This window comes from Bidens hawaiensis, unplaced genomic scaffold (assembly GCF_021521415.1).
Source record: "Bidens hawaiensis isolate Kalapana, Puna unplaced genomic scaffold, B.hawaiensis_p1.1 tig00010461_1, whole genome shotgun sequence".
Lineage (NCBI taxonomy): Eukaryota > Viridiplantae > Streptophyta > Magnoliopsida > Asterales > Asteraceae > Bidens > Bidens hawaiensis.
In genome coordinates, this window is record NW_027491796.1 from 445,543 (window position 1) to 469,240 (window position 23,698).

The 23,698-nt window shown below is 32.5% G+C and overlaps 2 protein-coding genes and 2 pseudogenes across 4 annotated transcripts; 3 read left to right on the plus strand and 1 right to left on the minus strand.

The window, feature by feature from the left end:
• The first annotated feature begins 436 nt into the window (after window positions 1-436).
• Window positions 437-5,785, plus strand: LOC143535260 (sucrose transport protein SUC3-like; annotated as a pseudogene). Its single transcript, XR_013135679.1, has 14 exons — window positions 437-667; window positions 2,274-2,339; window positions 2,412-2,507; window positions 2,623-2,687; window positions 2,763-2,847; window positions 2,932-2,965; window positions 3,046-3,145; window positions 3,254-3,329; window positions 3,997-4,274; window positions 4,478-4,622; window positions 4,932-5,147; window positions 5,217-5,280; window positions 5,362-5,405; window positions 5,506-5,785. The product of XR_013135679.1 is annotated as a sucrose transport protein SUC3-like (transcript).
• An 878-nt stretch (window positions 5,786-6,663) lies between these two features.
• On the minus strand, window positions 6,664-8,722 carry LOC143535261 (la-related protein 1C-like). Of its 2 annotated transcripts, XM_077029558.1 has the most exons (6): window positions 8,637-8,722; window positions 7,997-8,497; window positions 7,486-7,885; window positions 7,116-7,411; window positions 6,954-7,025; window positions 6,664-6,891 (listed from the first exon to the last, which is right to left on the minus strand). In XM_077029558.1, the coding sequence occupies exons 2-6, from the start codon at window positions 8,444-8,446 to the stop codon at window positions 6,757-6,759; spliced, it is 1,353 nt and encodes a 450-aa protein (XP_076885673.1). In that variant the 5' UTR covers window positions 8,447-8,497; window positions 8,637-8,722; the 3' UTR covers window positions 6,664-6,756. The 2 variants fall into 2 exon arrangements, with proteins under 2 accessions (XP_076885673.1, XP_076885674.1); XM_077029559.1 differs by lacking the exon at window positions 8,637-8,722 and having other exon boundaries at window positions 7,997-8,517.
• A 2,882-nt stretch (window positions 8,723-11,604) lies between these two features.
• Window positions 11,605-13,132, plus strand: LOC143535245 (UPF0496 protein At1g20180-like). Its single transcript, XM_077029549.1, has 2 exons — window positions 11,605-11,647; window positions 11,875-13,132. The coding sequence occupies exons 1-2, from the start codon at window positions 11,605-11,607 to the stop codon at window positions 13,011-13,013; spliced, it is 1,182 nt and encodes a 393-aa protein (XP_076885664.1). The 3' UTR covers window positions 13,014-13,132.
• Window positions 13,133-17,409: 4,277 nt separating this feature from the next.
• On the plus strand, window positions 17,410-17,790 carry LOC143535246 (E3 ubiquitin-protein ligase ATL23 pseudogene; annotated as a pseudogene).
• Window positions 17,791-23,698: the final 5,908 nt, after the last annotated feature.

Genomic DNA, 23,698 nt, shown 5'->3' on the forward strand with positions numbered 1-23,698 from the left:
CTTATTTGTATTTTGTTGTTTATTAGGTATTTTTTCTTTTGTTGTTGTACTTGTATATATTGTTATTATCTGTTGTTGATTCTGATTATTTTCTTGTTATTATTAGATTTTATTTTTGTTATTATAAAACATTTGCTTAAGTTTAAATCGGTATTTTTCCAGACAATTGATCTCTTTCTTGTGCGTTAAATTTCAGTTTTTTATACATCTATCTAATGTAACAAAATAAATAAAAAGAAAACGATAAGATACATACATACGTGGGCCAGTTGACAAAAGTGATATATGTACATGGCAGAATTATAGCATGTCTACGTGTTGGTCGCCGCTTTGAATAAAAATAGGAAATAACATAACATAGCTTCTTCTTCCTCCGGCCGGTATAATAATAATAATAATAATAATAATAATAATAATAATAATAATAATATTGTTGTATCAAAGTTAAGTTTGAAGTGGGATGGAGATACGTGTGCCTTACAAAAACCTCAAGCAGGTTGAAATGGTGGCTTCGGCCGAGCAAGAATACTCTGAATTAGCACAACCAAAAGCACAAGCACAAATGCAAGAGTGTAGTTTGATTACCTTGGTTTTGTGTTGTACGGTGGCTGACGGGGTGCAGTTTGGTTGGGCCTTGCAACTCTCGCTTCTTACACCCTATATCCAGGTCACTATCATCGATCATCTTACTTATAGTCACGTAGGCCGTTCATGGTCCGGTTTTAGATCGGCCATCTTTTTAGTTGCGTGGTCGTTTTTTTTTTAACTTTCAGTCGATCAATTTCAAAAATTTTAAATATAACAAACGGTTCGGTTTACCGTTTATGCCAAAGCGGACTATCGTAAGTTTTATATAATGGAATTGGTACCAGGTTTTAATCAGAAACACAAACTCAGACACGTTAATTTGGCTAAACACCCAAACACGAATATTATTGAGAAACTTCAAACAACTCAAAATTACAATCTCTAACCTATCACGTTTAGACTACAACTATAATTCTTAAATAATAGGACATAATAATTATACTAACAATTAAATCTAAGCACATTTAATTGTTTATAACTATTTACCCTTTAAATCCGGTTAATTGAACCGAAATTCCTAACATTATAATATGTATTTTTTAATTTATTTATTTACATATTTTGTAGTATAGTATTATTTTTAAATTTAATTTGTTTGTGTTTGGGAGTTGAGCTTTGCCCATTTTTAAAATGATTGTTAGTATTAGAGCAATATCAGCCGATCTTCTATTTGTATCCATATATTTACATTAAAGATTACTAATTTTTTTTTCTGAATTAAATAATATCTTTTCATATATTTATGTCTTTTCTCTCTTCCACTAATCACCATTTTAAGAATATATTAAAAAAAATTTAAGAATTTATTAAAAAGTTATATAGTATGAATAGTGTATTTTAAAATTTAACTTTCTCAATCGATCAACACTATTTTTGTTTTGTTGATATAACCACTGATTTAATTTGGTACATTAAAGAGATCAAACTTCTTTTAAATATTTAGATTATATTTATGTATATACTGGTTTTTATTCCCCGCATTACGGAGTTGTTTTACATTATTCATTATAATATTTATATTTTATTGGATTTTAATTATATTCATCGTAAGAAAGTTAATAATATACTTAGGTATTGATGATAAAAAGGTTTCACAAATAAAGGAGATGTTATAACCGGTTTAAAAACTGTGTGTTTTGTGAGACCTTTGACCCGCTTAATTTTTTTTACTATAAAATTGTTTCTTAATAATAAATAACATCTTTTTTCTAAATTCGGTTACTAATTATTAGTATATCCCTATTTTATAGGATTTTCATATCAAATATTTTGTGATATTAAATTTTAATTTAATGAGATGTTATAACTCATTTAAGGGTTATCTGGGTTTGGTAAGACCCATACCAGTAATTTCGGGTCAAATGCATGAGAAACCTCAATTTACAAGTAAATCAATCTAGTAGCTTGAGAAAATGTAGGTAGGTTTCGTGTATATATATTTAAGGTTTTTGTCTATGGATATTTGGTTATTTGAAACAAGCGCTCTATGTATTATGTGTAACCTTTCCATTATATAATTTATCCCATTTTTATAACGCTTTAATAAGCCTAAACAGTGAAACCAAACCGTTAGTAATGTTGTTTCTATTTTCAATGGTCAAAAACAGTTACTAACGGCTTGATTAGTAGTCTGACTAACTTAATTAGCTACTTAAAAGGTTTCTTTTGTTGCATGCATGCTACAGACACTTGGAATAAGGCATAAATTCTCTTCAATTATCTGGCTTTGTGGTCCTATCACTGGCTTTGTTGTAAGTTATTATCTATTTAGAATTAAAAGTATTGTAATACAAAATGAACAATAATGTAATAATAATTTGTAGGTTCAACCTTGTGTTGGTATTTGGAGTGATAGATGCTGTTCAAAATATGGGAGAAGACCGTTTATTTTCGTTGGCTCTCTCCTCATATCAATCGCCGTAAGCAGAATCTATATATCATCTATTCTGTAAACCATAATACCTGTAGAGTGTAACATTTAATCTGTGAATGATAATTCCTGCTTCCTAAACTACATCCATCTTCGTGTTTTAGGTTATATTTATCGGGTTTTCAGTAGACATCGGATACTTGATTGGAGATACAAAGGAGCATTGCAGGTAGCTTTTTACTTAAAAAAGAAAAACTAAAATGATACTTTTAACAAACCGAGTTAATTAGTAACACGTACGCAGCACATTCAAAGGTACAAGGATAAGGGCAGCTATTGTCTTCACTTTAGGATTCTGGGTGCTGGATCTTGCTAATAACATTGTTCAGGTAAGGTTTTTGTTAACTAAATTGTACGTAAGCGCGCTTTCACGTATGTGTATGTCCAAATAACTATTCTAGTAATTATTGTAGGGCCCGGCTCGAGCTCTTCTAGCTGATTTAGCAGGTTCATAATCATACCGACCTTTTTGTGAAATTTTTTTAAACCTTCATTCACTTGATTACTTTTTTAAAATTCTTTGTTAGGTCCTCATCAGCTAAATGTAGCGAATGCCATATTTTGCTCGTGGACAGCGGTTGGAAACATTTTAGGTTTTTTAGCTGGCTCATATGGAAATTGGCACAGGTAATTAATGATATATGGAACCTATGATAAAAAGAAGGTTTTATAATTTACTATTAAAAGGGATTTTTAATGGTTGCATTTTTCTCATATGTATTCATTAAATGGCAGCTTGTTTCCGTTCTTGACAAGTAGAGCTTGTTGTGAGGCATGTGGAAATCTGAAGGCGGCTTTTTTGGTTGCAGTGGTAAGTTTATGATATCAATACTATATATGAACAAGTGTAATAGTCCATGCATCTTTTACCTTTAGAAAACAATTTGCATGGTATAGTTAAGGTTACATGTTGACTGCCCTATAGATAAACGATGTCTGATAAGATATATGCCTAAACGACGTCCGATCCATTGAAGAGACCTTACACAAATCCTACGAGCGCATTCACTCACTTTTGACTTCTTTTTTAAGCATGACTTGTTACACACCAAGACTTTTTATTTGTTACTTCCTCCGTCCAATTAAAAGTGTTATGGTTTGAAAAACACAAAGTTCAATGTAGATTGAATGATTACTTTTTTTGTTTACCATATGACAATAATGCCCCTTGGAAATTGGGTCCATCAATATTGTTTATTAATGTTAGTTGTGTGTGTTTAAGGGTAAACTTGGAAATTGGCTAGTAAATTTTGAAAGTGAACATTTGTACTGGGACAAATAAAAAAGGAAATATGAACACTTTTAGTGGGACGGAGGGAGTATTTTCAGAGTATTCAGTTTTGAATAATTATCGAATCTTCATTTTGTTGATATAATGGCATCATTTATAAAAATCGCCTTGAGGCTTGGCTAGAATTTGGTTGAACCGGATTCTCGGAACTATGATGCAAGTGCATGACACTTTCTATTGGTGGCAGATTTTTCTTAGTTTGTGCACATTGGTGACACTGCATTAGCACCAAACCAGCATCACCGATTATTGAGTTCTGCTCCGCTTTTGGATGAAACTGGGGAGTTGAAAAGGAAATCAGATTTTGAAACCGAACATACTCTTACCACTAACGCAGTGGATGAGGAAGATGAAGTTGAAACTTTTAATGACAGTCCCAGAGCAATCTTGGTTAACGTAGTGACAAGCATACGGCATTTACCAATGGGAATGCACTCCGTGCTTATTGTAATGGCTCTTACGTGGGTGAGTTTAAAGCGCTTGGTTAACTATAATATTTTACAGTTATTCACTTGTATTTATATTTTTATAAACCCAAACGACTACAATAAAGTGGCAGGTAAACTGACTACAACCTGAGCCAGAACCCCCTTTTGAATAGCAAACCAGTTTTTTTTCGTGGTTCCCGTTTTTTTCCTTTTTGACTTATTATTTACATGTGCGTGCAGTTTTCTTGGTTCCTGTTTTTTCTTTTTGACACGGATTGGATGGGCAGGGAGGTTTATCATGGCAACCCAGAGGGGAATGCTACGGAAATTCACGCTTATGATCAAGGTGTTAAGAGAAGGTGCATTTGGTTTGCTGCTGAATTCCGTAAGAACACAAATTTGACTGCTTTTTTATTTGTTGTAAAAATCCCAACTAGGCGCTGATTGGTTGCTAGTCGCTACTCCATCGACTAGTTGCCGATTAATCGCTATTTGGTCGAAATCGGTCAAAATTGAAAATTTTATATATAAAATTTGGTGTGTATATATTATGTATATTTGGAAAATTACATATAAATTCCAATCAGATTAATCCCTAAAATCGCTAGTTTCTACCTCATTGCCCAACTAGTGTCTAGCTTAATTGTGATGTTAACGTCTGATCACCACGTACGTTAATCTCATGTTGGCGCAGATTGTTCTTGGTATCAGTTCATTTCTGATAGAACCAATGTGTGAAAGGATTGGTTCAAGATTAGTATGGGCATTAGGCAACTTGATGTTGTTTGCCTGCATGGCAGCAACTGCTATCATTACCTTAATTTCGGTCAGACAATCTGCCGAACAAAGCACGCTAGCGATCAAGAACGCATCCTTGGTCATTTTTGCCATTCTCGGTCTTCCCCTTGCGGTAACTACTACCAATTCGGATTTACTTAATTACAATGCATGCTTTTGTTCATTGACCATAGTTTTACAGATGACTTCCATTGTTCCCTTCTCTATTACCGCAGAGTTGACTGCTGATACAGGAGGTGGTCAAGGTTCGTTCGCATGCGCAACTTTATATATCTTATCAATTTTGTTACCTTTATTATTATTTGTTAGTTTTTTGTTGCGTTCAGGATTGGCAATGGGAGTGCTAAATCTTGCAGTTGTTATGCCTCAGGTACAATTTCTTTGCTTCATATACTATTATTATTATTATTATTACTATTATTATTATTATATGTAATTTCAAACATTGATTATAAGTGTTTGATCTGCAGATGGTGGTCTCGCTTGGCGCGGGTCCATGGGATGCGTTATTTGGTGGAGATAATGCACCAGCATTTATTCTCGCTTCCTTGAGCGCCCTTGCTGCCGGTGTCTACGCAGCTTTAAAGCTTCCAAAACCATCCACTGCTTGTTACAAACCAGCAGCCTTTCATTGTGGATGACACATGCATGGCTCATGCTACCTTATAATCCATACAACCACAAGTGTTCTTTTACCAAACCATATATAATTATAAACCACAACACATTTAGTCAAACCATGTTAATGATTTTAATGTAACATGTAAATCACTAAATCAGTGTTTATAATTTGCTTAACCTGTGAGAGTCAAAGTTTAGCGGCCATAGCACAATTAGTGTAAACTATGTTATTATGTTATTAAGTGTCTATGTAAGTATAGGGTCCATATTTTATTAAATGGAACTTGGTAATTACCAAGATGACTGTCAAAAACATTTAAAAATAAAAAATAAAAAATTACTACAAATTTCATAATTAGCAGGAGATTTTTAAAATATTGATAATGGGTATAATCGCCGAAAATGAATAGGTTTGTACGTTTATACATACTATAGGTTCTAACCCTCATGAGTTTTGGATATATAATAGAACGCATATCTAAAGTTGATGTGGGGCTGTAAAATGTTTGCGTATGTTACGCAAGACGCTAACCCGCCCACATATACTGTGTTCCATCTGAGGGCTAAGGCATCAGTGATTTGCAGGTAAGAATCAAATTTTTGTTAACAAAATTGACCTAATTATTCAAGTCAGATATTAAAAACAACCAAACAATTTACAATGAAGTGGCAGGTAAGCGGGCAATAAGCTGCGCCGCAACCCCCTTTTGGATAGCAAACTCAATCCTACTAAAAACAATTTATCAAATGCAAGATAATGAGAGCATGTACTTCCAGATTACAAACTCAACAAAATATATATACAAAAACATCAAAACAAAACAATCTTCTACAAGCATCAGTAAATTTCCACTAGTCAAACAAGTCAAGAGTAGCATAAAATGTGTACCCTATAAAAACATGTAAGAATCCAATCCAAGTCAAAAAGATTTTAGCCAACAAACAATGGTTTCTTCAACAGCAAAGCTCCTCAAAATCACCAAAACCATATAGTAAACTAGTCAAGCACCGGTTATCTATTTACCAAAAACTGCAAAATCTAATCAAAGTCAAAGAAGTTGACTTTGATTAAATAGCCAAAAGTTTGACTTCACTCGCCATTAGCGACTTACCAGTTTTTCATTGGTAAGCCCAACTTCCAACTTGAGCTTCTGAAACGAAGCTTCTTCGCCAAACACTTCACGTGGGACGTGTATCCATCTCCTCCAATCAGCTCGTCTCCTTACCTTGTCACCCTGCAATATCAAACCGCATTTTAGAATAATAATGTTCGCCAAAATAAAAACACTATAGGTACCTGAATTTCAACAGTATTTGAATATGCCAAAGAGCTCAATATCATCTGCAAGTCATTTGTCAATTTTTTGACCTACAACATGATACAATAAAAAGTAAAAAATCCATTAATGAATGAACACTAACCGACTAATTAGTAACGCAACAAAGTTATATTACTTACTCTTTGAAAACCAGCTATTAAAGTAATAGGCACCCAACCTTCATCATCCATATGTGACCTCAAAAAGTTATCTTTCACCAAATTCTCATCACTGTGATTAGCAAAAGAATCACATGAGCCATTAATAAAAACAAAGTCCCATTTTACACAAAATTTAAACAATAAAAGTATAAAAACTTGCCTAAAATAATATTCAATTTGCTTAAGTATTGAACCATGCAAAGAAGTATCCCAATAAGGTATAGCTCCATGAGGAACAAGTGGTACCGGGACATAAACATAAGATGCACCCGTTTCTGCAAAAACAATTTAATATCTAATGCCAATCTTACACAATAAACATTAAGATACAAATAATATAAGAACTTACCATAACCTACATATGGTCTGAAAGATTGATAAGGAATAAAGGGTGGTGGAACAAATCCTCTAACAAGTGGGCCCAGTGGACCACGGTGATCGCGCCTTCCACTATATCCGATGTTTACGGGCCTAGGCCCTAAGTTATTCCTTCGAGCCGGATTCTTATTCGATGATCGAGGTGACCAATTATTGGTCTTGAAAGAGGGTTGTGGGAATTCTGTAACTGCGGGGACCAAATTACCATAAATGTCAAAAAGTGGGAAGGGTGGCGGATTCAATGGTGGCCGGTTGTAGTGTACAGACGCACCGCCGGTACTTCCACCGCTCCTGGTAGAACGCTGGCGGACATGGTTTGGGTTCAAAATAGGTTTTAGTTGTTTCTGAGGTGGTTGTGGAATTACAGGTGCCTATAATAAGCAATCAACACACAATCTTATAAATATTAAAAGCCTAAATAATAATAATAATACAAAGAACATATTAAATTGATCAAAAGCTTAAAAATCCTAAAAACAAACCTGAGAGACAGTGGCCGGTTTAGGCGATGACTCGGTAGAGACAGATAAAGCCGCTTTCACTCCGGTCCGAGTCGACTCGGGTAAAGCCGGCCATAACGAGTCGTTCATCACAGGAGAATTAGTTCCTTCCATAACACCATTAGCCAAGGGTTTTGCCCATACTGATCTCAATTCACCACCACCATTGCAACTATTACTACCATCAGATACCTCCGGCTGAGTCTCCGCAGTCTCCGGCGCCGGAAAATCCACCTCCGGCGACTGAACCGGCGAATCCACAATCGGCGACTGAACCGGCGAATTCACGGCCGTTACCGGATCAGAAGAATCCGGTTCAATTCCACGGAGAACAACTTGTGTCCACGGAGTAGGTAACGTTGAACCGCCGGACGGACTACTGATGCTGCCGCCGGAGTGAGTAATGATGACGTTAGATGAACCGGCCGTCATATAACTCCAGAATTAGGGCAAATACGAATGACTTAGGGTTTGATAGAGTTGCTATAGAACAACAAACATAATCATCAATTGTTAAAACATTGCATCAATTTATTATGTAGACTGATCAAAACAACAAAATTAATAAAAATAAAATATATTAGATATTAGTATTTGTTAGCGTTAGGGCCGTCATATTCACCGTCAGTTTCGCCGTTAGCGTCGTTAACCACCACCAGCCACCAAATTCTAATTTGTTCTCAGGCTTTCTTCCACCAGGGTTTGAAGTAAAGAGAAAAAGAGAAGGTGGTTTTATATTTATACTCTTAAGCCCATTGTCGTTTTTTCTTACCGGGCCTGACCCAAGTTATCTCTTTCTCTCTCTCTCTCTCTTTTCTTTGATATTATTGAATCTATAATATATATAAACGAAAACATAAAAATCCTACGTGTCGCGATGTGGTCGCTCTTTTTTTTTTTAAAATCCATCAGATTTGCTTGAATTTCAAATGAAGACTTCTCATTCATTTGACCCGAATTCACGGGTATGGGTCTCATCATACCTAGATATTTCTTAAACGTGTTATAACATCTCATTAAAATAACAAATTAAGCTCACCAAATATTTGATATAAAAATCCTATAAGGTAGGGTCTTACTAAAAGTTAATATCTGATTTATTTAAAAAAAGATTTATATTATTTATAATCAAAAAACAAATTTTATAGTAATAAAAATAAACAGGTCTTGGGTCTTATTAAACTCATATAGATTTTAAACAAAGTTATAACATATCATTTATTTGTGAAATAATTTATCATCAAACCATAAGTATATTATTAACTTTCACACAATAAAAAAAATAAAAATTCAAAAAACAAATAAATATTATAAACAAATAATATAAAACAAACCCTCAAAAACTAGTGATAATATAAAATTGACTGTGTATTTAATGTGCATTGCTTTTACCATTGAACATTTATTATTTTTGTTAAGGTTATTAAATGAGAAATATAAAGTCCTTTCTATGTGATGTAATGGTACAAACATGAGTTTCTTAATTGAAATTTAATGTCCATTTATAACACTTTTCGACTACTGGTCAGCTGGCGGTGACTTTTTGCTATTGGGTCATTCCGTATGAAAGATCTAGGCATTATATGTTTGTTGGCCGTTAAAAAAAAAGAGAAATATATAATTGATGTAAATTAATGAGCATGCCCTTTCCATTAAACATTTAATTTTCTTGTTAATATTTAATTTTCTTGTTAATATTGAATGGAAAATTGATTGTGAATTTAATGTACATTTCTCTTTCCATAAAACATTTATTTTCGTTAATATTGTAATAATTTTTGTTGTAAATTTAATAGACGTTGCACTTTCCTTTATAATTATATGGCTAAATCAATACATAGGACTTAGGACGTCTACACTACCCCATAATCAACACAACCTCACGGAATAATGATGAAAACCATAATATGGGCAATGCATAATAAACATTATAGTAGGAAAAAAAAATCAAAGCTTTGCCTAAAACTAACAAAGTTTCATAAAAAAGAATGGAATAGTCAAATAGAGTCAAAACTCATCTATAACTTTTTTTTTCAATAAAATAATTATAAATAAGCTGATAACCAAACTAACATAATATTCTATCTTTTAAAACTAAAAAATGATTATTACATCAAAGTTACTGACAAGTAGACAACAAGCTACTCATGTCAACAAGATTGAAAACACACTATAAATAACTAGGTTGATAACGGAATTGAAAGTAAAAGTGGTTGTAATGACCACTCTTTACAATCTTCACTCCAAAACGTGTTGTTGAGCCAAATGCTTCACAATGAGTTAGAATGCCAAAATGTTGAATTGCTCACATCAACCGTCAAGTTGGATTAAATAACCCAAATCTACGGTTTCTCAACTTACCGCGGTACGGATCGTATGATGTGATACAGTATCACCACAACCATCGTCCACTTATGTGGTCCATAATTGTCATAAAACCCCGTTTCAACTCTATATTCCACCTCTTATAAGTTATAACCATACCTATCAGCACACATCACTAACCCACACGTCAATGTTATGAAACCACGCTATCATTTTACATAACCATTAATAAAACCCTAACTAATGTAACTTTATATCAAAGTTCTAAAACATATTAGGCCCCAAATGAGACCAACCATATTAGGCCCCCACATCAAAGTTCTAAAACAAACCTATATAAGCGAAACACCACGTTAAAATTGTAAAAAAGGAGAAAATTTACAAAAAGAGAGAATAAAGAGGAGAGAAATAGATGCTCGTAGTGTTACAGTGGTGGTGATGAGCGTATAAAAGCTAAACACGTTATTTACAATGGTCATGAAGGAGTTTGATTAGAAAAGAGAGTGTAGAGAGATTAATTCGAATTTACACTATCATTTCAAACATACCACATATTGTCATATATAATTTTATTCAAAACTATCTGTGTTGCTAATTTCCCTAAATAGATACACAATTAATTATAAGTCTACCTATGTCTAGTAACTAATGAGTATACAACGTAATATACATTCCACTATACCATAAGTTAAGATTTTGATTTCTTGTTATTTGTTCACAGCCACTAGTTTTTCAAGCATCTTCTTGATCAAGCTTTGTAGAGATAAATCCAAAAGTAAAGGTGTAACGTGGCAATATGTTACGTTGATATTTCCTTGCACATATAAGTTATTGTACCTTGTAAACTTTCTTTTTCCACATGTATATAATAAATAACTTATGTTTGTGGATATAATAAAATCATCTTGCACATCTTTATAACAATTTCCATTTTTCACTCATAAATCATGTAAGGGTTTGTTAACTACCATCACCGACTTCATCTCTATCTATCTATAGATCTATACACATTCTCTAGATATATGTACACGTATATATGTGTGTGTACTAGGACTCTTTCTAGATATATATGCACGTATGTGTGCGAGACTCTCTTTCTCTTGATGCGATAACGTTGGAAGGAAGCAAACGTGTGACTAAACAAACTTTACTTTGGAACTTGTTATATTGTTGGAAGCCTATAAATACACAACATGTCTTTCAAGCCTAACCTTTCTTAATTTTCACGAACACGTTCGATCTCATGTTGAATTTCTAAGAAAAAGATGAAGTTTTCCACGTTCAAGTTTCCTTCATTCAGATTCGACGGTAAATGTTTATCCATTTCTTTTATTATCTTCATCATATCTGTTGAAATTTTTCTTCGGGTGATTATGTGAATTACCTGACACGCTCTGATACCACTTTGTTGGCGCTAGTGGTTGGCACCAATAACCGTTAAACACTTATTCAAGGGAAATTAACTTTATTAAATGCTAATCTAAAGTCTTAAATGTAACATGTAAAACAAGATTAAACATTAATTTAGTTCATAGTTTCAACAATATCATCATCATATTCAATATTTGTGTTTTTAACTTTTAATCTAAAAGGTTTTTATTTTTATGTTTCTTTAGGTAAATATGATGAAGAGACCACAAGCAGCTTTACAAAAGAAACTGATACTATTAATGTTAACCAAGAATACAAGAACACCTTCAGGACACAATCATACACAGATATATGCACCAAGGTTCAAACCCATATTCAGTTTGATGTTGAACCATCTTCATCATTGACTCATGATGGCTACATAGTTCATCTATGTGACATCCTGTTGGAACCACAAACTGAAACCCTAAAAAACCTAACTAATACCTTCAATCTCCACTATCTACTCGTTGACTTCTTTAAAGCCAGCTTACAATCATGGATGATATGTGAAGAGCTTCTTAAATCAATCCATCAAGTCAATGTCAACCATCAAAAAGTCAAACAGATTATCAAGCTAGCACAAATTAGGGTTTCAAATGGTATGAACATATATGATGAGCTTGCTTCATATTCATCGTTAACGAACCCGTTATCCGAATTTGGTCCACAAAAGTTTCCCACATTACACATTAACCATAAAATGTTATTAAAGAAATTAACCACAAAGCACTTGAGGATTAAACGAAGGCGAAAAGCTATCAATTTTTTTAAAAAGGCAAGTGGTTGTGCACTTATAGCTTCATATACGGTTCTAACCGTTGCTTTGGTATTTCTCGCGTGTCATGGTTTGGTTGTAACCTTGGCGGCTCCGGGGTTGATCCCGTGTTTGTTTGGGCTAATCAAGAATAATACAAGATTAGCCAAGAAAAAGGTTAAACCGAGTGAGCTCAAACGAGTTGGTGCACAACTAGATGTGGCTGCAAAGGGGGTTTACACAATGATGAAAGATCTTGACACAATGGGGTGGCTTGTGAGAAGATTACACGAAGAAGTTGAATTTGGGAAGGCGATGGCTCGTAGATGTTTTAGAACCCGAAAGGCGGATGTTTTGGAGGAGGTGATGAGAGAGTTTAGGGTTCATGAGAGTTGTTTAATGGAGCAATTGGAAGAACTTGAAGATCATATTTACTTGTGTTTGCTTAATGTTAATAGATCAAGAAAACTTTTGGTAGAAGAAATAATACACATATCAGAGAACTAAGTTTAATTACACGTAGCCAAAGGATTCATCTCATGTATATATCATACCTTTTGAATTAGGAAATTCATTCTTTGTTTGTAGATGCATAATAAACACACGTGTAAATATGTTTTGAATAAAGGTTTCAGAAAATTGTCGTAAAAAATTATCTAGTTCGTGTATGGTAGAGCCTTTTTATTATAAGTAATGTAATTATGTAACGTGTGTCAGTATCATCCTTATGAAAGAATAATGGCACAATAAGATGGGGTAAGTTACTAAGGTGGTGTTTGGGATTCCTTATTTTACCTCCTTATAACTTTTAATTAAGTTAATAAGTTATAAAAGTGTAACTTATGAAAATTTTCCTCTCATAGTATAAGCAATCACAAACACCAGCTTATTACTTCTCAAAAAGTTTATAAGTTATAAACTGGAGAAAATAAGCAATCCCAAACACCCCCTAAGTTAAATATGTTTTACTTTATGGTACTCACTTAAATTTGTTGAGGAATAAATCTTTGGTGATCTCGAGCGAGTGTAACACCAAGTATCATTGTTACATAAGTAGTTTATTTTATAGAAATGAATAAGCCCGACCATGTGACTTCTGATTATGTGTGGTTGTTTAACTTGATTAAATGTTTGATCTCTAGGGTATCTTGACCATATATATATCATATATGTTGATGATGTTTTGATCATTGATGATTGTGTTAATCCATTATGCATTTGTTTGTATATCCTTGAAAAGGTGGTTACATTTGTTTTGGATTCCTTATATCATAATGTCATGTGTGTGTTTGTAATTTATACATTCATGGTGTGATATTCATAAGTTTAGGAATTTTATGATTTTGTTTTCTACGTAATTTGAGGTAGTTAGTATTTGTCTAACGTATTAACATATTAATTTATGATATCCGTCTTCGTCGTTATCTTTGTTTCATCTGATATTTCATCTGCACGACTTTTGTTTGTGTTCATCCGATATTTAGAGATGCTAAGTCAAAGATTAAAGAGGAAGAGATCCACACTTACGGGAGTTCTTTCACTACTTTTGAGTCATCCTTTAAACAAGTTGAGAATAAATTTGGTTCGAGAACTTAAAATTGTAAGGTCATAAATTATTGAGACTGAATGTGTATCAGACGAGATTCAACATGATCAAGATGGAAAAAAAAACATGACGAGTTGAAGTGGTGCACAATGCTAATAGATGTTTACGGGTTTGGTTGAGAACAAATGCTTGGGCTTTATGGGTTTGGCTTTTGGGGCCCTAGTACATGCTAAGTATATAAAGCATAAGAGGTTAGCACTCTCATAGCCACCATCTGTTTTATAGGGTTTCTCATTGTGTTTGTGGCTTATGTACTAGACGGGTTGTTCCAAATATAATAGTGTTCATTGAAGTTTTTCTTTGTGTTCATCATTCTCTTCATCTCGTGTTCATCCTTCTTGAATCAACACGGTGTTAGGATTCCACACTATCATCGTGTTCGGTTGATATCATATTGTCTTAAATCCACGGATTTGGCATTTACATAAACACAATTATCCATATAGAAAGTAAAGCATGTGTGCATTGCTTAATTTAAGGAATGATATAATGTGTTACAAAAGAACATACATGAAGAAAAAAATTTAACTTAGTCTTGAGTTAGTGCTGAGTACACTGATATGGTGGTAATTGATGGGTGGAGGAGGTGGTGGAACAAGGATATGCTACGTGTATGACAAACTAAGGGTGACGAACAAATGTAAAGGGACAAATTGATAAAATTTTCATTCAACATCATTTTCAACCTTAATGATTAAGAGGTTAACTGAGTGATTTAGATGTTTCATTCGGGTGAACCAAAAACACTTAATGTTGATTGATTAAGAGAGATTTTTTATGAAATAATTAATTAAGAGGCTACCAAACAACTCCGAAACAGATAAGTTATGACATATAACATGTGACGTATCCTGTTTGTTAATTTAACTTGTAATAATTTATATCCTCGTGATGTTAAGAAGATGACCCTATTAATAGCTTTTATCATTCTTACAATTATTATTAATTTATTATAAATAAATCAGTACTTTATTTGTTTATTCTTAAATTATGGGTTTTAACTTTTAAGGAGCCTTGTTGGAAGAAGATGAGTAGTGACAGTGAAATAAGAAGGTGGAAAGGTAGAAAAATACATATTACAATTAGTTCAAGGACTAATATTTTAAAAAATTATTGAATATTAAATGATTACCAAAACAATGTTGAAGAAAGAATAGTAGAAAAACGTTAATGGTGGGTGTCCAAGAATATATACTGTTGAAAACAAGCCGCTTTATCGCCCATTTATTAAAAAGGTGTGATAATTTCAACCTCTTTAGAAAATATGATTTTTGATCTTTTAACGTTTTTAATTAAAAGTTATATATTAGCTATAATGTAAATGTATACTAGTACTACCATAGTTATGTTATTTACACAGTGTTTGTTTTTATAACTAAATGTTCATATGGAATAAACCTAGTGATTTCGGGTCAATTGACCACGTAGCTAATAGGCCTTTCATGTAATTTATAATATCCTAAGTTAAATGACTTAAGTACAACGAGAATCCATATCACAATCCGTATTGATATGCATATGAATGCATGAAATCCGTTATTATTACAAAAATATTCTCTGTCTATCACTAGTTTTTCTACCCTCTGAGTTATTGTTATGTTCTACATTAAAAACCAAGGAAGCTACGAAGGTTAACTTCATAAGATGAGTCGGTTTTAATCTCCATACAGTTATCAACTTGTTCTCAACTTTTAGCACCTTGTTCACTACATAACCTGCAAAAATTGAGAACAAGTTGAACAAGGTATCTAATTAGTCTTGCTTCCCCGTTTTATAAAATTTTTTATACGTAATAAGTTCCGTCCACCCCTCCCCCTCCATCGCGTTTTCGTCTTAGCTTTGCCAATGATTCTTAATTTCTTATATCTTTTAAATAATAAATAATAAGACAATAGTGTGTTAATTTCAAAAAATAAAAATAAAAATAAAATAAGCATAAATATGAATAGTGTCATCATTTTAACAATTTCATTACTTAAAATATCTATTAAATGCCTTCATAATAGTTACAACCTGTGTTTTTTTGTAACTTTCTATACTAATAGCTTACATATAGCTGTTGACAGTTTAATTTCTATGCTATTGTAGTCCATAACTAATTCTTAGTCTTTATTGCTTGGTTTGTTCTGTTTGAATTCTTAGTTGTTTCACATAACTGGTTTATATTTTTATTTAAATTATTAAAAAAAAGTAATGGTCAATTTCATATTAGTGATCTATAATTTAGCATTAAAGCTAGTTTTCTGTTGTTAAAAAAAAAAACTAGTTTTCTATTCTACATGACTACAGCTGGAGTTTGCTTGTAGTATCATAACTTCCGGAAAGCAAATAAACAAAATATATTTGTTTTAAAATTAATGAGCTTCAATGAAAATCTAAAACTTATTAACATGTAGCATACTCATATTCTAGTTCCTGTAATAAAATTTAGAAGTTGGGGTGAATATTTAACCTCATCGGTTCACATGGGTAATTTTTATTTTTATTTTCCCTTCTAATTTACTCACATATTTAATTAACCAATTAATCAAACATACTATATTTTTGTAGGTTTTATCTTTTATTTGTTACCCCACAACGCGTGGATTTAGTAGCCTGAGCATGGACGTTACATAGTAAAAACCAAAGAATAAACACGTTTCGATATCCTTTACTTAGACTACAACTATATTTTTTAGTTTTCCTTTCTAGCTTGCTATGGTTAGTAAATTAAAATGGAAAAACCTTACACTCTCTAAATTATTTAAGTAAAATTTAACCAATTGTCTTTCAATAATAAATTCTCAAATGTCCTTTTCCTTTTCGATTATACACGTTGTAACAAACCGATCAATACCAACTAAATTTCCATCACGCCCCCTCCGTCACACTTGGTTGAACTTCACTACCACTAACTTTCATACATGTTCGAGTAATGTAAACCCATAATAAATCACGGACCAAATTTTCTAGTTCAATTACAAAATACAAAAACACTTCAAAAATAAAGACAACATAATCCGGTCAGAGTAAGATAACGGGACTCTCTAATTTTAAAAGTATCGTGACCTAAACACAAAAAAATCGTTTTTACAAAATTAAAATAATAAAATTCTAAAAATCAGGAAAACAACCAATCATTCTTTAGACTCTTCCCCAGATGTATACCAACAACTAATTAATGTACTTTCCTATATTTACTCCATGTGGGCCCACACCACTCAGCCACCTTTTAAAACCCTTCATTACTGACTCCTGTTTCATTCATCCCAACATCACACCATCACCGTAAACCACCGTCAACCACCACCAACCACCATGATCCTCTCCGTCATCCTCGCGCTCTTCCTCCCATGCGCCGGCATGACCGTCGTCTTCATCGCCTACATTTCTCTCTTATGCTACGCCGCCAGCCGCCACCACGATTCTCCGGAGAAACCCGCCGCCGTCACTGGGTTATCTTCCGCCGAGCTTGACAAACTTCCGGTGGCCGCCGGGAAGGATTTGGTGTTGGGTGCTGAGTGTGCTGTGTGTTTGGATGACGTGGAACCGGAGCAATTGGCTCGGGTGTTTCCGGGTTGTAACCATGGGTTTCATCTGAAATGTGCCGATACGTGGCTTTCGAAGAACCCGGTGTGCCCGGTTTGCAGGAATAAGCTTGATGATGGCTTCTTTGATTCTGAAATAAACCCCTGTTGATAATTGTAGAGATTAGTGATTGTTATTATTATTTGTTATTTAATTGATTATTATTGGTATTCATTTTATTTTCTTGTGTTGAATTTTGATTTGAGAGTCCATACTTGTAAGCGAACCGAACGAACATGATCACGTGGATGTTCGTGTTTGTTTTGTTAACTTTAAACGAATACATGTTAATTTGTTAAGAAAATGAACATGCACATGAACATGTCCATGTTCGTTTATATTTGTTTGTTAACGTTCTAAACGAGCAGTTCATGAATGCAAGTAAACAGACAAAAACAAACGAACATAGATGAACTCTAATACGTGTTTAATAATTTTTAAAAGTTATAAGATTAAGTAGTTAAGTGGGTTAAACGAACATAAAAAATGTTTGGAGCCATGTTCAATTAAACAAACAGGCATAAACAAACGAACGTAAATAAAAAAAATATATGAACGAACATAAGCGAAGGTTTACAAATGTAACTGAACGAACATAACATGTGTTCATGCTAAAAGGTCAGTTTTCGATCGAGACAATGTACAAATAAATCTGTGATTATTTAGTGGAGTGTTATTAATTTTAATTTCTGGTATTGAATATTGGTTTAAATGTGTATATTGTGAATATGAAAATACAGAGGATTAGAGACAGGCTGTACACGTGAGGTTAACGCGCCGCCGGAAGGTTTGAGTTTTTGAATGAGGGTAAAACTGTAAAAGCAAGGGGTTAGTATAGCTGTGAATGGTGGAGCAAAAGGTTGCATTAACTGAAGAAAATATCTAAACGGGGCAATTAAGTAATATATGCTGTTAAAACAATATCCAAGTAAATATTATTATATGTGGTTTAGACTTTAAATTCATTCACTCATTTTTTTCTTGCTAATGAAAGTAAGTTGGGTTTGTTGGGTGAATGGCTTTAAACTTTGTTTTACAAATTACAAGTTACAATAATTAAAAGACCTTGTTAGGATTATGTACGAATTTGTTTAATGTTGTTCCAACGTACCACATCTACATTATTTTTACTCAATCTACCCACACTAAAATAATCACACATTAAATCTACAGGGCCGGCCTATGGGCCGTGCAGCCCGTGTAACCGCGCAAGGCTTAAAAAATTTTGGGGTATAAAATTAAAGAATTTAGGATATACAATAGATAAATTATATACAAACAAAAACTAACTAAAAGCGTCTTGTATTTCACATAGTATGCTTCATTGTTTACATAATTGATGTTGGACCCAAGTTTAATACCCGGTAACATCATTCTTTTTCCAATTTTTCCAGAACTTGTATTGCATATTTAATGGGCTACAACATTATTATTTTTTCTTATTGCTTGGGTCAATTTCTTTGTTTGTATTAAGAATATTGGGAATATCTCATAGAATAGTAACAAACTTTCAAAAGTGTTCCAATTAAGTCACTCATGTATATTTTTCTCAAATCGGGTCACTAAATCTTCAAATCGAGTCTCACCGATTTTTTTGTTTGTTAAGAATGAAATGGAGGATAAGATATGGGGGTCGGAATTTACAATATATGTAGTTATATTTTTTAAAAAATTAAAAAACGTTAATTATATTAAAATTCAAAAATTAAAAATAAATTTCACGTCGCCACTCAACGTCAAAATCAAAAAAGATAAAAATATTTCTTATGTAAAACAAAAAACAAAAAGGTTAAAAAAAACATGTTAAAACTTTTAATTTAATAAAATATGAAAGTTGAGTGACTTAATTAAAACACTTTTAAAACTATTATGAAATTGCCCCTTGTTTAGTTGGTGATGTATGAACCCCGTCTTATGGATGCTTTCATGGAATTTAAAAGAAAACGTGTGTCGTGTAAGAAGGGAAGAAAAAAGAGGTTTGAAATTGGTGCAATATAGCTAGCTGTAAGGGATGAATGGATGTTGATTGGTGGGGGCTTCAAAATAGTTTTTATTATTAATTTGATATTTGGTACAAAGTTTTTTTGTTTATACTGAATTTAAACAAATTACAATTAATTTATAAATTATAAATGTTTTCTTTAATAAAATCATAACTTTTAAAAAAAATAACTCTTATGATATATATTGTTTGGTTTCTTACTACATTTTTAAGTTAAATAATCACTCAAAAGATTTAAAGTTTACTAAAAGAAATAGTCTAGGACAAATCTAAGAAAAACATGTTTATTACAAAATTAGTTTTAAGTAGTGTAAGATCGATAATCACATGTATGTAATACTTATTAGCTATAGTGGAAGTGAGAAAAAATAAGGATTATACAATAATATAGACTTCTTATGTATTACACTTAAAGAAATGTATACTCTTTATTCGTTTCCCATAGTCTATACTCTATATGTACTTCAGTTTAGTTTGATATTAAATAACTCACAAGTCAAAATACATAAATACCTAATGATTGTAAGTCCCATACTATCTATACTATATAATAAACAAAACTTGCTTATTGCCACATGTCATCACCATATTAATTCTTACAAAATTTTCCCTCATCTCTCTCATATTAAATGCATTTATCTTTATTATTAATATATTAATAATTTTGTATTTTAAATTTTCATTCCTCTCTCTCATATTAAATACATTTTTTTTCTTTTTAATCATTCAAACTTTTAAAAGACAAATTAACTATTGAAGTATTCTCAGTGTTTATTTTAATTTAAACGACGGGTTCTTTAACCAGTTAAAGTATCAAACATGGTTCAAGTCAAACCAATTTATTATTAGAATGAGTTTCGATCCATGGGTTGGTTTAAAAAACTAGCCATTTAAAACATTTTTTTAATTTGCTATTTAATCAACCAATCATTTATGTTAAGTTCATCATCTTAAAAATCCACAAAAATATTAACACTATACTACATGTTTTGTTTTTTCATGTGGTAAAGACAACTTCTTACCTTTGGAATACAAATGTTAAACGTTAGCACATAGTTAATCAGACAATAAATTGACTTTGTATATCCTTATAATCTTCATATGGTATCTATCAGACATAAAATGATACGTTACAAGAAGTATTAGTTTTTTGACTTTTTAAATGACCTCAAAATATAAGGTTGTTAAGTCATAGGTTAGTTCTAAAAGCTGATGTTGAATTGATGTTGATTAAAATATTAACTAGAAAATTGGTCTATGCAATGAAATTAAGCTACATGTGAAAATACAATATGATAGCCGTGCTATAGAAGCCGAAATCATATCCGGAAATAATATTGGAACTCATAGTTTTATTTTTTATTTTTTAAATCCTACACCTTTAGATAAAATTACTAATTTTAAAGAATGAAATTTTCACTTAATTTTTGTTTGAAATGAAGATTAACAAAAGCGAAGGTCAATCAATGTAGATTGTTGGTTTGTTTTTTAGACAATTTGTTTTAACTCATGACCAGTTATTTGTTGCATTAGTTAGAGTTAAAATCAGAAACAATGTAAAACTATTATGTTTTGAAAAAAACAAGTAAAGTTACAAATAAAACTACACATATTGTGTATCAAGAAATATTTAGAGATTTATAAATTTGATATTTCCATATTGTATAGTGTGTAATTTATCATACCATATAATATATCTTTATATCTGTTGAACATATTTTTTTGTATGTCACATAATGCTATTGTTTAAATAAATTTATTTATTATAACCCGTGTGCTACACGGGTAGCTAACCTAGTATTGTATATACACATTCACTTCAACGCTTCAACTTAATTATGTATATTGAAATAATGCTTAATTTAGATTTTATAGAGAATAAGAGGCCATTTGGTAGCCTTTTTAACTAGTAGTTTACCCGTCCGGTGGACGGGAACCTCAACGTAGGAATGCGAAATGTGACGATTACATTAAATCAGTAATATATACAAGCCTGCGTTTACTTTGTCCGTTCGGTCATGTTTTTATCTCAAACACGTAAAATTGATTAAAAAAATTAGATTAAAAGGAAACGAATCAGTAATAGTGTAAAGTGTATTTTTAATGCATAAAACCTCCAGAATCTTTTTATTTGAATTATTAAATAATTACTGAAGGTTATATACATTTTACTTTCTTGAATACCTTTTTTATACCCTTCACATTTAGAATGTTTGCATGTGTCTATGAGCCCATGATCCACTTGTTTTTTTTTATTTTTTATTATTTGCATAGGCTCAGCGCGCTCGTGTCCGTGCATCACATCAAGAGTCTCAAAGGGTTTTCCACCAATACGTTCTAGGTGGTACGGGTTCACATGAATAGCAAATAGAACTTATTACTTCATATCATATTAATATATAGGGTTGCACAATTTATGATAGAATGGCTTCACAAAAAAGATCAATTCAAAAACCATTGTAACCTAGGCAATGACTAACCAAAAGTCAAAATTCCAGTCAAGGTTAACCATTTCCAAAAACAAATTTTGACAAAAATAGTCATATTTAATGATTTTTTGACCCATTCACTAAAAATTTGACCCGCTTACTAAAATTATAATTTAAATCCATTTACTGAAAATAATATTTTTGCCTCATTTACTAAAAATGATGAGCGCGACTCGTTTACCACAAACGATGAGTTTGACCCGTTTATTAAGTTAGCTCATTCTGACCCGTTTATTAAGTTAGCTCATTCTGACCCGTTTACTAAAAATGATAACGTGATGGTATGAAAGCTTCTAAAATTACCATATTACCCCTCTTTCCTTGGTCTTTTCTTGTGAGGAGAGGCCAGCATTGTAAATTAAAAAGCACGTTATTGAAAAAAAAACATATTGTATAAAGGCTGCAACTTGAGCGCCTTAAAAAGAATAAGCTATTCATATGGCAAAACTATTGCATAAAATTTTTAATAAGAATAAAGAATACTAATGCAAAGATCTATCAAACAATACAATATCTCACTTGCATTAACATGATAGAAGGTATTCCATTTGCAGCTGCAAAATAAAGAAGAATAATTAGTCATACTATTTACTTATTAAAATATTCATCGCAACATTAAAAATGATTTCAAGTCACAAAAATCAGCAAATAAGTTGGAAAACTATATCCGAATACCTTGCTTTGGAAATCATGAAAGTTGGGTGTCTAAATCAACGAATCGAAAAAGATTGTTGAGCAAAGTTGTGCATGGCAATGATAAAGTGGAGACACACATTTTTCTTTGAGTCTTTGACCATACACGGTAGTATAGATAAGTGCACACTGCACACTACTGAGACATCTGTCAATTTATCATCATGTTGCAAAGTTACCATTATTGATTTGTCATCAAAGCGGGCATGTTTTGATCCGAACGAAATTGTTTTTTTTTTCTAACCAAAAAACCTTTTTAAGTGGCTCGATTTGACCCAAACCAATTTGATTTTTCTAAATAGCCCATTTTGACCCGAACCTATTTGGTTTTTTTAAGTGGCCTGTCGTGACCCGAACCGATTTGATTCTTTTTAAAGTGGCCCGTTTTCATACGAACCCGTTTTGACCCAGCACCCAATCTGACCTGCCTATTTTGACCCGAACCAAAAAAAATTTAATGGTACATCTTGACATAAACTAAACTGTTTTTTTAAGTGGTCCGTTTTGACTTGAGAATAATGTTACGAAAATTAATATTTGCATCTGAAATACAAAAACAATATATACATTTGAAGAGGTAGGTCCCAGCAGAGCCCAGTTGGACCCGCAAGACTCACCTTGAACATGGACGTCTGCGCAATGACCAACTGCTCCAGCAGGACCCACCATGCTCAAAGAACCTTACGCGCAGTACGCCAGCTGTACCCGCAAGGAAAGCCTCCCAATGGTGAAGTACCCCGCCTGTTCCCGCAGTTGCGGATACAAGCCATCAGGGAAGGCTACCCGCACTAACAGCAAGGCTACACGCACAAGGCATTCGTTACTTCAGTAGTCA